At 39.6% G+C, this 16058-nt stretch overlaps 1 protein-coding gene across 3 annotated transcripts in view; it reads left to right on the forward strand.

Annotated features, from left to right (window-relative positions):
• The window catches only part of PPHLN1 (periphilin 1), a 79132-nt gene that overhangs the window by 1433 nt on the left and 61641 nt on the right, over nucleotides 1-16058 (forward strand). For 2 of the 3 annotated variants that reach the window (XM_076331437.1, XM_076331447.1), the window contains exons 2-5: nucleotides 4078-4125; nucleotides 5240-5331; nucleotides 8583-8762; nucleotides 9661-9722. In XM_076331437.1, the coding sequence (XP_076187552.1) occupies nucleotide 4125; nucleotides 5240-5331; nucleotides 8583-8762; nucleotides 9661-9722 (335 nt within the window). In that variant the 5' untranslated portion in view covers nucleotides 4078-4124. The remainder of the gene's footprint in view (nucleotides 1-4077; nucleotides 4126-5239; nucleotides 5332-8582; nucleotides 8763-9660; nucleotides 9723-16058) is intronic. The other variant, XM_076331456.1, reaches the window with a different exon arrangement.

A 16058-nucleotide genomic window follows, 5' to 3' on the forward strand; every position in this document is an offset into this window, starting at 1 on the left:
GATAAGTGCTAATACATCAGTCATTGTATTAATATAACCCCCAACGCATTGCCTCCATTTCTCTTGCTCCCAGTGATATATTAGAATGATGTGGTAAGAAAACTGAACCAGTGGGATTGCAAATCCTCATCAGAATGCTGCTGCTGTTAATAATTATATTCAGCTTACGCATTTCTGGCTTTTTTCCCTTTTGAGGTGGGAGTTAATTTGACTTTTGTGGTCAGTGCTTTCTTAAATGATTTTTTTCCTTTTTTTTTTTTTCCTTTTCTTTTTTTTCTTTCTCTTATTTTAAGTCAAAATTATTGTGAACAGGTCAGGAAAGATTGGAAGAAAGCCTTTTCCTTCAGGTTGTTTGGTATCTAGGTTGAATATGCCTAGACTTGTTGCAGTCATGCTTCTAATTGCTTTTGAAAATCTTATAGCCTAATATTTGTTATTAGGAAGAGATGGATTCTCTTTGTATCCCTGTTTTTTCTCAGTGCCTCCCTCACAGTATTTTATGTACTGTCGTGGTGGTTTTTTCCCTCTGCTCTTACACTTCTGCTTTTTCATCTTACCAATAGAGGACTATGTCTATTCAATGTTTTCTGCCTGTCCCAAGTATGGGGGGAGGAGGAGAAAGTTACTTTTTTTTCCCCCCAAACTCGGTTTTATCTGTCTTGCCTCCTGTCTAGCTAAGAGATACTGGAATATCTTTGAAGCGCTATCAAATACAGATTCTAACTGTTGGAAGGAAAAGTGGTGTTTTCTATCTTTCTTTACGTCCTCAAAGCAGCAATTGTTGCAAAATTGGCCATGATATTTCTAATAAGTTACAATTCTCTAAGCACCTTTCCTAGGTCTTACTCATACAAAAGCATCTAAGCTTTTTTTTTGAGAGCTTTCCAAAGCAGAGGAGAGACAGAACTGGCCCACATTTGTCAATCTCTACTGTTTGTCAAAGTAACAGTATAAAACCGGATATATCCCGATAGCATCAGAGATACTGCAGCTGCCTGCCTCTGCATTTGCAGCACAGCATTGGTTTTGTGCTTTGTTCGCATATGGCAAAGTGTAGCCATCTGGGTTAGAAAGCTGTATGTTTTTGAAACAAAAATGTAGATTCTGCAGAAGGTTGATAGCACACACTGGAAACTTACAGATCCTGGAGAAGTAGATATTTCTAGCCGTGATGAAAATTGATGTCGCAAGTGAGTGTAAACAGACAAGAATTGTGTACAAAGTATTGCAGAATACGGGAGTGCTTTTGCAAATGTGTCAGCTTTTTTTTTAGCATATATTATTTAGAAAGCAAAAAAGAATAGAAAGTTAATGATGATAAAGAAAACCCAGTTGTACAAAAAAAATCTGAAGTTTAAGTGACCCATGTAATCTGCTTGATGAAGAAACCCATTTTGTATTACATCAGTTATACTAGCATAGAGCAAGACGTAGTGCTGTGATAATCGGAGCAAAGCCATTCTTGGCACCTGGCCACAGTGGAGCAGCTTGCGCTGCATTAATAGAATGGCTTCTGCGTACGCTGGAGTGTCTTTATTTGAGAAAATAAAGACCTTGCTTTACGGAAAACAGTCACCTCTGATCAAAAATAGGAAGAAGTTGTTTAAATTAATACAGCAAGTGATTATATGTCATGATAGTAAAGAAACATCAACTACCTTTGCTGTATATGCTAATAGAAAATAGTGAGTGACAGTGGTGTTAGGTGTGAAACAAAAATAGATTTTTTTTTTTTTTAATCTTCGTTTTAGAACAACTTTGTACTGAGAGAACAGATGAATCTGAATACAGCGTAGTAAACTTGAGGTTTGATCTTTTCAATTCTTGTTAATTGAATCTTCTCATATTGATCCTAAGAGTTTAGTCTCTGATTGTTATTAAAGCTGTGTTAGGTCACATCATTTAAGAAATGGATTTTTTTTTTTTTTTCTCCTATAGAAACAGATGAAATGCACTCAAGATGCTGGGAAATGCATTTTCCTCCCTTTAAACATTTTTTTTTTCTTCTGGTATTTTTCAAGTGCATCCTTATTTTATCTTATTGATCCCAGCTAAAATTTGCCTGTTTAGTCTTCTATATAAAATTGGTCTCCTCCTACTTTTTTTCCTTACCAGAATCAACTATCAAGAACATTGCTCAAAATGCTATTGGATTAATTTTCTTCATTTCATTCCTCTAAATGCAAAATATTCTCACTTCTGAGGATTTTTCTTCCACCTCCATACTTTGTGTCTGATGTAATTGTGTTGTGGTTTTTTTCCTTCCATCTGTTGGCTTTTGAGATAGTATGTCTCTACCTTTTTTCCAGCTTGTGTTTTTGTTTTGTCAAAATACCGGTGATAATTCTTGCTAGGTTCAGTGAGGTCCATCAAAAGTGATAAAAATAAGAGTGTTTCTATCAGCCTTGCTGCCTGATAATATAACAGAGCACGTATGTGAACGTCGGTGCCTGCTGCCAGTGATGTGTGTTGGGATGTTGGAGGTGGCTTGCATGACCAGAGCAGCATGATGTGAAAGCTTGCACCTAGCTTCAGTGGCACTTACCTGAAATGTGTTGCTTTTTGAACATTGTGTTCAGTTAACAATTTCAGTAACTGCTGCAGGCAGCAGGGTGTGGACACTACTGAGTTTGTCAAAATGCAAAAAAACCCCACTTGAAAACCTTACCTGAATCCAGCTTCTGATATTTGCTGTTGGTCTAAAAACTGAGTGAGGCTCGCCATCAGGTACCAAAGTCTATGCGCGTGTGAGAGGTGGGTGGGCCGTGGTCGAGCAGGGGTGGGAGCAGGCACTGCGGGAGGCTCAGGTGCTCTCCAGCTGTGAGCGGGTATGGACAGAAGGAACGGTCCACCTTGGGGCAAGGGCTGGGCATGGGGGACCAGCAGCAAAGTGTTTTGAGAAAGAGCATGTGACACTGTTCCAGTGTAATCGTTTTGTCTTGCCTCAGCTAATTCTGTCCCTCTTGGTACGTGTAAAACACAGGAGTATTCAGGTACTGTTCTAGGTACAAAGAAAAGAGGATTGCGGGGACGGTGTAAGAGCAGATAGAGCACCCTCCCAGTGACGTGGGAAGGAGAGGGCACAGGGTCGGCCTAAGAACAGTTAATGCATGTGTAGCCCCTGGTATGAATTTTTAAGGCTTTAGCAAAAGTGCCTGAAGTAGAGAATGACGAAGAGTTGAGGCAGTTACTGCGAAAGTGCCGGGAAGGTGCTTCTGATGGGTATGCCTGACCAACAAATACAGCAGTATGAGCAATGGTTTCAGAATTAGTAATGTGGAGCACACTGGTGAGGGCAGGGACAGCAGACCCTCTAGCTCTTACCCTTACTGAAACCAGGACCAGCCAAACTCTGTTGGCTTAGTCAGCTTTTGATTTGTAATCTGTAGTGACATCAGACTAGACCCGTGTCTTGGTTATGGAATGTACTTAAGGTCAAGTCTGTTATAAAATGGAACAAACTTTTAAGAAGATACTCTGGTTCGTTTGTACCAATGGTAGGGTCAAAATCTCTGAACATAAAGGCTTATTACAGTTGAGGAAGGAGCTACTTCATCAGGATTTACTATCTATTGTCAAAGGAAAAGCATTTGTTAAATCAAACTTTTCATTAACCTCTCATCACATGCAGCTGAGTCTTATTTTTCTCTATTTAATGATACTGAAAGACACTTAAATAAATATGAGTGAAGTGAATATATTAAATATTTTTCTGAGTGTTTTTAAGAAAGCAGTTACAGTAGTTTCCAAAAGCTTTTGCTAACAAATGGAAGAAAAACTGAGACTTGAAATAGTGAGTAAAAGATGATAAAAGGGAAAGAAAACTCTGGAATTTATTAGGAAAGTGTTGTATCTGTAATAATTTGTCACAGGAAGTTTTTTGATATTGTGAATTCAGCTGAGTAGTTCATATTCTTTCTTAATTGAGTGTAGTGAATTACTCTGTGCTAATTCAGACAGATCATGGGGGATAGGCGGTTGAAAGATTTAGATTTTAAATGTCTGGTTTACTTAAAAAAAAGTACTTATGAATATATATGCATTTTTTTGCTGACTCCAGTTTCTTTTTTTTTGTAGGTCATTGAATGGGTCTTCAGAAGCAGAGTTACTAAAACTGACAGAAAAGTAAGTATGCGAGTGTTAGTTGTTCTTCACAAAAACATATATCTGACAGTGCTACCTCTGTTTACAGTTTATAAACCCTTTTGCCTTGTTGGTTCTTAACATCTGTAATAATCAATATTTTTATATAGCCTCCTAGGTCTATTTTCAGTTAAGTGGTTTTATTTTGTGAAAGTAGATAATGTTATATATTTCTCCTTCTGAATATGTCCTGCTGTTTCGTATTGATTGTTTTTAATAGTTAGAACTACCATTGTGAAGGGAAACTTTGAAAAATATAATTCTAGCAAGTTCTTATCCATTTTCAGTGATGTATAGTATATAATTTGTCACCTTTATAATCATCAGAAAGGTTTCAGCTCCTCAAGTTTGTGTTGTCTAACATAGTATGACTAGAATCACTTATGGTAATGGTTTATTTCCACCTGTATGTAGTTATTAATTTTGACTTTGAAAGTCACCTTTCTCTGGAAAGAGGAATTTTTGTGTTCTGCTGGCTCCCAATTTAAAATGGGAAAAATCTGCATGTGAAGAATGCATTTCATTCATGTATTCAAAACACGGAGCTTTGTCCTAACTGAATGATGTGTTGTGTTTTAACCTCTTTCCAGATGGTTGAGATGATGAAATAATTCAATCAAAGTTATTATATTATATAAAAAAGTAGAAGTTCTTCAATCTAATAAATAGGAGTTGAACTTTCTCAAAAAAAAAAAAGTCCTCTATTTTTAGCAGAGCAATATCAAAATTGCTGTAAGGTATGTGTGTATGAATTTATATGTACAGCTGATATTTGCAATATGCATATATTTCAATAGAGCTGTTTATAGTATCTGTAAGTCCTGTAATTATACTGATTATACTGCACTAATTTCCAGTTGTTCGGTTGTTCTTGCACATACTGTGAGTTATTTTTGCTTAAAGTTCATTGATTACTTTCTATAACTAGAGAGACTTACTTTTAAAAGGGCTAATTAAAAAAAAAGTGTATGTACAGGGCTTGTGCATATTACATTATTTTGGGAGAAGTGCGGGAACCTTTATTTCTGTGCTCACTATCCTTTCGTCTATTCATAATGAGTCTGGTTTTGGCTAATTCGATTTTTATTGTCTTTAGTGGCATATCGAAGAGATGAAATGTGGTCTGAAGGGCGATATGACTATGAAAGAGTTCCAAGAGAACGTCTTCCTCCAAGGATTCATCCTGATGTAAGCGTATAGTATGTTTTTTTAGCATTATACTGTTATACTATACCTTTATACCATGACTTGTACCATAAGGGCTGGATTTATATACGTATTTAAGTTCCTAGTATACCCCAAGTTCCGTTCTTTTCTCATTCATTTAAGCCAACGATCTAGCAAACGCATCTGCACAGAGATAATAGGATGCCTACAAAATTAAATCTTGGGTTTTTTTTTTTCAAATCTATTGAAAGTGTTTTAGAATAGTTGTATTTTGATAAATTTATTTTCTTGGTGTAATTCTTTGTGTTATTAAACAGAGGATTTTTAATAACTTCTGGAGAACCAAAGGCCATACTATGTTATATTTTTTCCCTAGACTTTTTTTTTTTAATGTTAATACATCTTTGAAGTGATTTGAGGTGGTAAAACGACTGCTTTCAGCATTGTTCTTGTCACCGATGCAGTGTTTTATTATGATGCTTAAAGTATAGAAGGAAATGTTTGTAACAAATGTTGAAAATACATCTTTGCTAAAGAAATTAATTTTGGAGCCCTGTAAGGGAAATGCTTATCAAGAAGAGTGTCGATGGAAGACTTCTAGTGGCATGGAGACTTCTACTCTGTTATGCTTGTAAAAGCAAATGCAGAAGCTATGCTTACTCTGCTGTAAAATAACTTTAGAATGCTTTTAGAAAATCTCTGTGCCAGAGTTGGGTAAAATTATTTTCTTTTTTTTGCTCCTGTGTCTGAAGTCTCTAAAGAAGAAAGAAAACATGTTGTAGCTTTGTCTTTTGAGCTATTACACCATAAACAGAACTTTAAGAATACTTTTTGATACTTCTGTTTACATGCTGTGCAATGTACATTTGGCAAAATAAAATTTCAGGTACCTGTGCCTGTTATCTGGCTTTTCTTTTAATTCTTTTAAACGTTGGAATAATGGTATAGCTGATTTAGCATACTTCCTGGGTTCCCTCTACCATATTTTCAGCGTGTCGTTTTGGAAGTGTACCAGTGTTGGTAACTTGGTAACTAGTTACATAGTCTTCTCTATTGAGTAGTGTACTAGTGTTTGGCTGCTCTGTGACATTTTTAACTCTTTTTACAGGCAACAACAAAATTTCTGCATTTTCAGCAAACTGGAAATCAGATAAGTTTGCACAGGGTATTTAGTCAGCTGCTTCTCCAAAATATTTATCAGCAATGGGACATGAGGAAAGGCAGAACGTATTTTCAGATTTTTTTTTTTTAATCAGCATTTGATTTGACTAACATATTGCTAATTTAATTTAACCATTACAACAGTGACATTCCTAAATTCCTTTAGTCTTTCAAGCTGTCCAGGGAACAATGCATAGCATATGCATTATGAAAATCTACTTTAAAATTTAAAAGATGTGATGCACTCATTTTGATGCAAGAATTAACTAGATAGTTCAATGCTAGCTTTATATTACATGTTTTGGACCTGGGAGTGAAGGGACTAGCAGAATACACTCATTTATCACAATCAATACTATCCATCTGCACCAAAACAACACCCCAGTAGTTGGGCAAACCAAGATCTGGTGTCTCTGTATTACTGAAAGGTGGATATGAAGCTCCTTCTCATACAGCTCTGCTGATTCAAGATAGTTGGCAGGCAGTTTCTGTCCTTGTAAGCCTGTGCCATTGTATCTGTGTCCATGTATAGAGGTCTGACTTAATTTTGATTAGACAAGTAAAATGGAATTAATTTATTCAATCTATGAATGTGCTTAGCATTTGCTGATGGGTTAGTATGATGGAACTGAGACATGCCAATGATAAAGAATGAAGTATCTCCTTGTTTGAGAGAGCAAGAAACTTGTCCTAATCTAAACTGGGTGCTAATTACATATCAAGCATAGATTGTAGTAGAAACACATGCTTTCAGATCCTGAACAGATAAAGTTGCAAGCACTTGGCACCATTAACTGTAAGTGGGTATACCCTGAGCTTTCATGTAACTATCGTTCTGTATGTCAGTATAGTTATGTGACGGGGACTTCTGGTTGAGATTAAAGCACAGAGCAGTTTTATTTTAGCTTCAGAGCACATCTTTGTCAGACACCAAACTAAAAAAAAAAAAATACATGTGGAGGATGTTCAATGAGGTAAGGGTAAATCAAGCATTGTGGCTGTGTATGAATGTTTATGTAGTCTCTACTTTGCATCAGTATGGCTGTAGGCTGGCTTTGGGTTACCCTCTAGTGAATTTGTTGGGTGGTCTCTGAAATCAGAACTAACTTTTTTTTGCATGACAATATTTAGCAGTTTGTGAATTTAATGTATTTTTCTACAAAAACTATTGGTGCATTAGATTGTGACTTCCACTACTATTATAAAAATTAGTTTGAGTATCTTTCCTCCCCTCCAAATTGCACATGCTAACTCAAGACTCTGCATTTATAGCTTGTGTTTTTAAGGCCGATATAAAAAATATCTTGCTAAAGGAAGAAGACTTAAAATACAAGGTCTTACATTCATGTTTTTGTTTGCTTTTTGTTTGTGGTTGGCTTATATAATACTTGGTTCTAGAAAATTGAATTTGTATCTTTTGCAACTGTGCAATTTGCACTTAATAAACAAAGGATTTCTTTAATTGGTAAATGGTGTATGACATTTTATTTGAAGGAAATAAATTAATTTTACATTCTAGCAAAAAGCTATCCGAAACTTGCATTAAAGACAAACCGAGAGTGTTAAAATTCTCTCTGTCACTTGAAATCCTCAGATCACCTACTGCATTGTATTGAGGAGGTGCTTATCTATTCAGACTATGAAGTAAGGACTGTCTTCACTATAATCTCCATAGTGTGAAGGATGTTATTGACATTAAGAAAATTGATATTATTTTCAGTGGGCTCTTTGTTTTGCAGGCATTACAGGTGTAATTTTCTTTATTGCATTCCTAAGTTAACATAAAAGTCTGAGAAATATATGTAGCTAATGCTTAAAAAAAGAAAGTAACTGATGCTTAGAAAGTAGCTAATGCTACTGCTTTAAACTTTCAGAAGAAATTTTCCCGCTATAATTAAACTTGTAATGCATCTGAATTGTGTCCAATTAGATTTAATAAGTTATTCCACCATCATTCTGGCATGAATTTTTGTTTGTTGTTCCCCTGTGCTATTTCAGCTTTAAGATTATTATAGTCCCATATTTAGAAATAACTTGTTTTTACTTTTATGTATTCACTACAGATTTCCAGCTGTTAAAAGCAATATGATTTTGTTTGTTTTGTGGTTTAGGATGATTACCATAGAGTAGTAAACATTGTGCCCAAGAAACCACCACTGCTCGAAAGACCTGGGGATGGGAATTACAGTCGGTATGATGATTACAGTCACACTGAGTACAGAGACTATGAAGAGGGTCGCAGTTTTGCCCATGACAGAAGAAGTGGCCCTCCACACCGAGGTGTACGTAAGGTGATTCTTCTCACGTTTATGATGTTTCTCTTCTCATTAATGCTTGAATACTGAACAATTAAAATATTTCAGACAGAGCATTGATGTTACTACTGTTCTCATAAACTGAAATAGAATGAATAGAAAAAACATCCAGGTTTTGATACTTGTTGCTTTTTTGCAGTTACTGTGCTTCTAAGACTCTTGTTATTATATGTAATACCTGTTTGCTGCTTCTTGTGTTTCCTAGCTACTCTATTGACTTAGAAAAGAGCCCTTGTCCAGCACTGTGGAAAGCTCAGAGTCTGAACTGGGAAAACGAAAGTGGCCAGAAGTCCTCTCTGTAATGCAGTGCAAAGTTATCTGGATGAATAGAAGAATGATTGCAAAATCATTCTATTTAACAAGTCCGTGCACATGCAACTTGTTGAATGTTGTCTACCTATCCCTCTAATTCGCACAGTTCACTTATTTAAATTCTGTCATGATGTTGAATGTTTGGGGTTTTTTTTCCTCCAGTTGCTACACTGAAGTACAAAATTTATGGTCCCTTTGAAAGGTCATTGGCTCCTCCAACCCAGCTGTTTGAAATTCTGTAATTTCAAGCTATTGATGATAATTTACATTTCAATGAGCAAAATTTTCTTTTTTTTAGTCAGGGCCTATGTATATAGTTTGGAAATTTTTGTAGTTTTCATGTTTTGTACAGCATTTCAAAGTTGCTCTTTTTAGTATTGACAGAGGAATGGGGTAGAGTGAATAAACTGAGAGGAACCTTGCTGTGAATGACTAATACTTTCTTCTAGCTCATTAAATGCTTTGGTTTTGCAGTGAATAAGTACCATTTGGCAACTAACTGTACCTGACATCAGATGTTGAGATATACGTCACACAATTGTTTTGCATGTACATTTTGCAGGATGAATCAGGATACAGATGGCCAAGGGATGATCATCCTATAAGTCGGCAGCCTGAATACAGGTATTTTATAAGACTTTACAGTAGTACCATGCATAGGCTGGGACTATTTAGGACATTTTTCTTTGTTATCAAAACAGTTTTAGAGCAGAGCAGTGAAATGGCAGGGATGTGGGAAAGGACATCTGTCGAAATAAAAGATGGTAGTGGTTTCTAGTTGTATTGTTTGAAATACAAATTAAAGAAATGGTATGACATGAAAGTCTCTATTTCAGTATTTGTTTAGTAAGGATAGGAGGCATAATGATAGCACCTTTAGGATGTTAGCCTGGGACTGTAAGTAATTTAGTGCATCTCCCTGATCAGTCGCATCTTTTACACGACTTCAGAGAATTCTTTGGTCTAATATTTGCTTCTGTGACTGCAGTACCTTGGGGCCACAATACAGTAGAAAGATACCTGTGCCATTTTAAAGGTTGGTGGGGTGGATAATGGGATTATGAAGTTCACCATAGCCTTGTTCTGACCTCCCTGTTTTCTCAGCTGGACCGATGAGTAGATATTTCCATCATACATGATATTCATTTCTGTGAACACTTCTTAGTCTGTACCTCAGGTTCCCATCTATGAAATGTAAGGAATAGGATTAAACAGTAGGGCTGTAACATACATATGCCTGCAATGATGTTTGATATGGGATTATTTGGTATGATAAATAAAGTGCACAGCAGGATAGTGTTACACTCAAAATTTATGGACAGGGATGAAACTCACCTTAAATGTTCAGACAAGAATCAATTGTTAGTACAACTGAAATATTAACAGTCTAATCTAAGAATGTCATCCCGTGGCTGTGCTTTTATATGCCACATCCTGTGTTTCCACTTCTCAAGGTGTCTGCTATTATACCAGGCCTGTATTTCTATATACTGCATCGTGGTTTTAGTCATAAATATCTCATTCTACATGGACTAACTCCTTGTATAGCATACAAAGATCAACGAAAGTAAACCAAGTGAGCTATAGACACCTGGTCATTTAGAATAATTGCTCTTAAACCTGCACCAGGTTAAAAAAAAAGACTTCAGGCAGTTCAGAAAAGCTCAGACAGAGCAAGCCTGACAAGCTTGCTCAAAGCTTCAGTCTTGAGGCCTTGCAAACTCAATATGAAGCTGTTAGTAGCAATGGCAATACAGTGCTACAGGGCTACACAGATGCAGTAGATATCTATTCCTTTGAATGTGATGCTTTAGACATAGCATAACTAGGTTATTACATAACTTCACCATAAAAAAAAATCCTTCATATACCATAAGGGTCTGTGTGCACTGGACTTCTCTCAAAATTGCATTCTTGGGGTTAGAAGCAACAGTATAGGGTTTTAAAAAGTAGTAAGTGTTTTATAGAAACTTGTGTAAAAATTCTTGCATCTTTCCCTCCCGCTTTAGAAGAATCAGAGTTGTTTAAAGCTGGAGGGGGGAAGACTGAGAAGACTGAGTTAGTGCCAGGCAGTTTATTTTACACAGAACAAGAGTGGCACCCAGTGGTCAAAAAGATTGTCTTAAATGCATCTTGATTTCTTCCATTTAAAATGTGAGGTGTCCTGGTTTCGGCTGGGATAGAATTAATTTTCTTCCTAGTAGCTGGCATAATGCTGTGTTTTGGATTTAGGATGAGAATAATGTTGATAACCCACCGATGTTTTAGTTGTTGCTAAGTAGTGCTTACACTAGTCAAGGACTCCAGCTTCTCATGCCCTGCCAGCGAGAAGCTGGGAGGGGGCACAGCCAGGACAGCTGACCCAAACTGGCCAAAGGGATATTCCGTACCATGTGACGTCATGCTCAGTATATAAACTGGGGGGAGTTGGCTGGGGGGCGGTGACCGCTGCTCGGGAACTGGCTGGGCATTGGTTGGCGGCTGGTGAGCAATTGCATTGTGCATCACTATCACTTATTTTGTGTATTCTTTTATCATTATAATTATTATTTTCCCTTCCTTTTCCGTCCTATTAAACTGTCTTTATCTCAATCCACGAATTTTACTCCTCCCCCCTGCCCCAATTCTCTCCCCCATCCCACTGGGGGGAGTGAGCGAGCGGCTGTGTGGTGTTTAGCTGCCTGCCGGGTTAAACCACAACAGAGGATAAAATGTCAGCTCGTTTTGTTGAAGGCTTTAAAAATGTGTTGTGTGGTAGGTGATAGTCCCATCTGAGAATAACACTATGGAAGAACTTCATAAAGATACTTGGTTCAGTTGAGGGTATGGGAATGTATTTGCAATTGAACGAAGCCCTACTGATTTATTATATAAATATGCATTAGCATGTCAGAAGTCTGATTGTACAGAAGAGCACAGGAATAGTAAATAACCTTGGATGTAAAATTCTGTGATCAGACTGCTAAACACTTGCAGCATTACATGCTTTGTAATAAACTTAATTATGATTTTTTGCATATTGCTCACTATTGAGCTATGTAGTGGATCTCAACAGAGGAAATCGAAGAACAGTACTTGGTATATGTTGTCTCCTGTGATGAAAACATAATTACTTTCTATTTCAAAGACATTTGCACTATAAAACATGAGATTAAAAAATGATTATATGTGAAAATGCTTTGGATATGATGAAAGTTAATTTTGGTAAGTTCTTCTGGAGTACATATAAATAATTTTTTTTTTCTTTGAGGTAGTAGAAGCTGATTTAAGATTACTTTAACAAGAAGTACTTTTTAAAAAATTGCATGGAACGTGGCTAAAACAGTACAAAGTTAGATTTGTGAAGCTAAAGACACTCAGGAGACTTGTAAAGTTAATGGGTTTTCGTAGTCAGTACAGTGACTAAATTCGAAAAAGAATAGCTCTTTTATTGACATAAATAATCAGTTTTCTTGAGTATTTTTAAAAACTCATTCAGCAGCTAAAAATGTGCTGTAAGAAGTTGTTGTCAATATTATGTTTAGCATTTCCTCTTAAGCATTAATCATTCACATTTCCTGCTTTGATTTCTGCCAACTTAACTGTCAAAAAGTAGTTTCTGATCTCTTACTCTTTACATTTTTGTTCCCCCTGTATTTCTTTGGAGTGCTGAAAAACATTACTCGAGATTCTCCCAAAGTAAAAGAAGCTGCTCATCTGGAATATCAAAAATCCTTAAATGATGCAGAATTTTGGGGGGTGAAAATTTCCTATGTTGAAGAAACCAGCTGTTAGGGTTTTTTTGGAGTGTCTTTTTTGTTGCTGCTGCTGTTTGTTTTGTGGATTTTTTTTTTTAAAGCTTCTTGCCTTTTCCTTAAAAATAGGAAGTGCATGCTTACTTAGCAGTTGCATAGCTGTGGCTTGAGCTGTAATGTGTCTGCTGACCAGCAGCAATTCTCCGTGAGTGACGAGAGGATTGTTGAGGTTCTACCGCTTGGCTTAGCTGTCTTTTTTTTTCTTGCCTTCTTTCTTCTCATGGAGTTATGCTCCGGTTTCCAAGCAGCTGTCATTTGCCAATAGTCTACCATTGAGCAGAGCATTGCTGATCCTTCTGCTCTTTTCTGGACCACTCAATTCTTGAGAGTTGTTAGCCCTGTTTTATACTATGCTCAGTGAACAGCTCTCATCCTGACCATGACTTCTTTATGGTAATATCGTATTTTATATGTTAAAAAAAAAAAAAGTAATTCAGAGGATGTGCTGGGCATAGATTTCAAAATGAGTTCCCAGCCCAAGAATGACCTAAGGGATTCTTAGAATCATAGAATCATAGAATCATTAAGGTTGGAAAAGACCTCTAAGATCATCGAGTCCAACCGTCAACCCAACACCACCAGGCCCACTAAACCATGTCCCTAAGCGCCTCATCTACACGTCTTTTAAATACCTCCAGGGATGGGGACTCCACCACTTCCCTGGGCAGCCTGTTCCAATGTTTCACCACTCTTTCAGTAAAGAAATTTTTCCTTACATCCAATCTAAACCTCCCCTGCCGCAACTTGAGGCCATTTCCTCTCGTCCTATCGCTTGTTACTTCGGAGAAAAGACCAACACCCACCTCGCTACAACCTCCTTTCAGGTAGTTGTAGAGAGCGATGAGGTCTCCCCTCAGCCTCCTTTTCTCCAGGCTGAACAGTCCCAGTTCCCTCAGCCGCTCCTCATAAGACTTGTGCTCCAGACCCCTCACCAGCCTCGTTGCCCTTCTCTGGACACGCTCCAGCACCTCAACGTCCTTCTTGTAGTGAGGGGCCCAAAACTGAACACAGTATTCGAGGTGCGGCCTCACCAGGGCCGAGTACAGGGGCACAATCACTTCCCTACTCCTACTGGCCACACTATTTCTGATACAGGCCAGGATGCCATTGGCCTTCTTGGCCGCCTGGGCACACTGCCGGCTCATGTTCAGCCGGCTGTCGACCAACACCCCCAGGTCCTTTTCCGCCAGGCAGCTTTCCAGCCACTCTTCCCCAAGCCTGTAGCGCTGCATGGGGTTGTTGTGGCCGAAGTGCAGGACCCGGCACTTGGCCTTGTTGAACCTCATACAGTTGGCCTCGGCCCATCCATCCAGCCTGTCCAGGTCCCTCTGCAGAGCCTTCCTACCCTCGAGCAGATCAACACTCCCACCCAACTTGGTGTCGTCTGCAAACTTACTGAGGGTGCACTCAATCCCCTCATCCAGATCATCAATAAAGATATTAAACAAGACCGGCCCCAGTACTGAGCCCTGGGGAACACCGCTCGTGACCGGCCGCCAACTGGATGTAACTCCATTCACCACAACTCTCTGGGCCCGGCCGTCCAGCCAGTTTTTGACCCAGCGCAGAGTCCACCTGTCTAAGCCGTGAGCCGCCAGCTTCTCTAGGAGAATGCTGTGGGAGACAGTGTCAAAGGCCTTGCTGAAGTCCAGGTAGACCACATCCACAGCCTTTCCCTCATCCACTAGGCGGGTCACCTGGTCATAGAAGGAGATCAGGTTGGTCAAGCAGGACCTGCCTCTCATGAACCCGTGCTGGCTGGGCCGGATCCCCTGGTTGTCCCGCTCATGCCTTGTGAGCGCCCTCAAGATGAGCCGCTCCATAATCTTCCCCGGCACCGAGGTCAGGCTGACAGGCCTGTAGTTCCCCGGATCCTCCTTCCGGCCCTTCTTGTGGATGGGCGTCACATTGGCAAGCCTCCAGTCTTCCGGGACCTCCCCCGTTAACCAGGACTGCTGATAAATGATGGAGAGCGGCTTGGCGAGCACCTCCGCCAGCTCCCTCAGCACTCTCGGGTGGATCCCATCCGGCCCCATAGACTTGTGAGTGTCCAGGTGGCATAGCAGGTCATTGACTGCTTCCTCCTGGATTATGGGGGGTTCATCCTGCTCGCCGTCCCCGTCTTCCAGCTCGGGGGGCCGAGTACCCTGAGGATAACTGGTCTGCCTGTTAAAGACTGAGGCAAAGAAGGCATTGAGTACCTCAGCCTTTTCCTCATCCTCAGTGACAATGTTCCCCCTTGCATCCAATAAAGGATGGAGATTCTCCTTGGCTCTCTTCTTGTCATTAATATATTTGTAAAAACTTTTTTTGTTGTCTTTAACGACAGCGGCCAGATTGCGTTCTAGCTGGGCTTTTGCCTTTCTCATTTCCTCTCTGCACGACCTAACGAGATCCCTGTACTCTTCTTGAGTCGCCTGCCCCTTCTTCCACAAGCGGTAAACTCTCCTTTTTTTCCTGAGTCCCAGCAAGAGCTCCCCGTTCAGCCAGGCCGGTCGTCTTCCCCGCCCGTTCTTCTTACGCCGTACAGGGACAGCCTGCTCCTGCGCCTTTAAGACTTCCTTCTTGAAGATCGTCCAGCCTTCCTGGACCCCTTTGCCCTTCAGGACCGTCTCCCACGGGACTCTCTCAACCAGCGTCCTGAACAGGCCAAAGTCCGCCCTCCGGAAGTCCATGGTTGCAGTTTTGCTGCCCCCCCTCCTTACTTCACCAAGAAGCGAGAATTCTATCATTTCATGGTCGCTAAGCCCAAGACGGCCTCCGACCACCACATCTCCCACCAGTCCTTCTCTGTTAGTAAACAGCAGGTCGAGCGAGGCACCTCCCCTGGTAGGCTCACTCACCAGCTGTGTCAGGAAGTTGTCTTCCACACACTCCAGGAACCTCCTAGACTGCTTCCTCTCTGCCGTGTTGTATTTCCAGCAGACATCCGGGAAGTTGAAGTCCCCCACGAGAACAAGGGCTAGCGATTGAGAGACTTCTGCCAGCCGCTTATAGAACGCTTCATCCGCCCCTTCATCCTGGTTGGGTGGTCTATAACAGACTCCCAGCAGGATATCTGCCTCGTTGGCCTTCCCCCTCATCCTTACCCATAGACACTCAACCGTACCATCATCACAATCGTTGAGCTCTATACAATCAAAACACTCCCTAACATACAGGGCCA

Source organism: Aptenodytes patagonicus, chromosome 1, assembly GCF_965638725.1.
Source record: "Aptenodytes patagonicus chromosome 1, bAptPat1.pri.cur, whole genome shotgun sequence".
Taxonomy (NCBI): domain Eukaryota; kingdom Metazoa; phylum Chordata; class Aves; order Sphenisciformes; family Spheniscidae; genus Aptenodytes; species Aptenodytes patagonicus.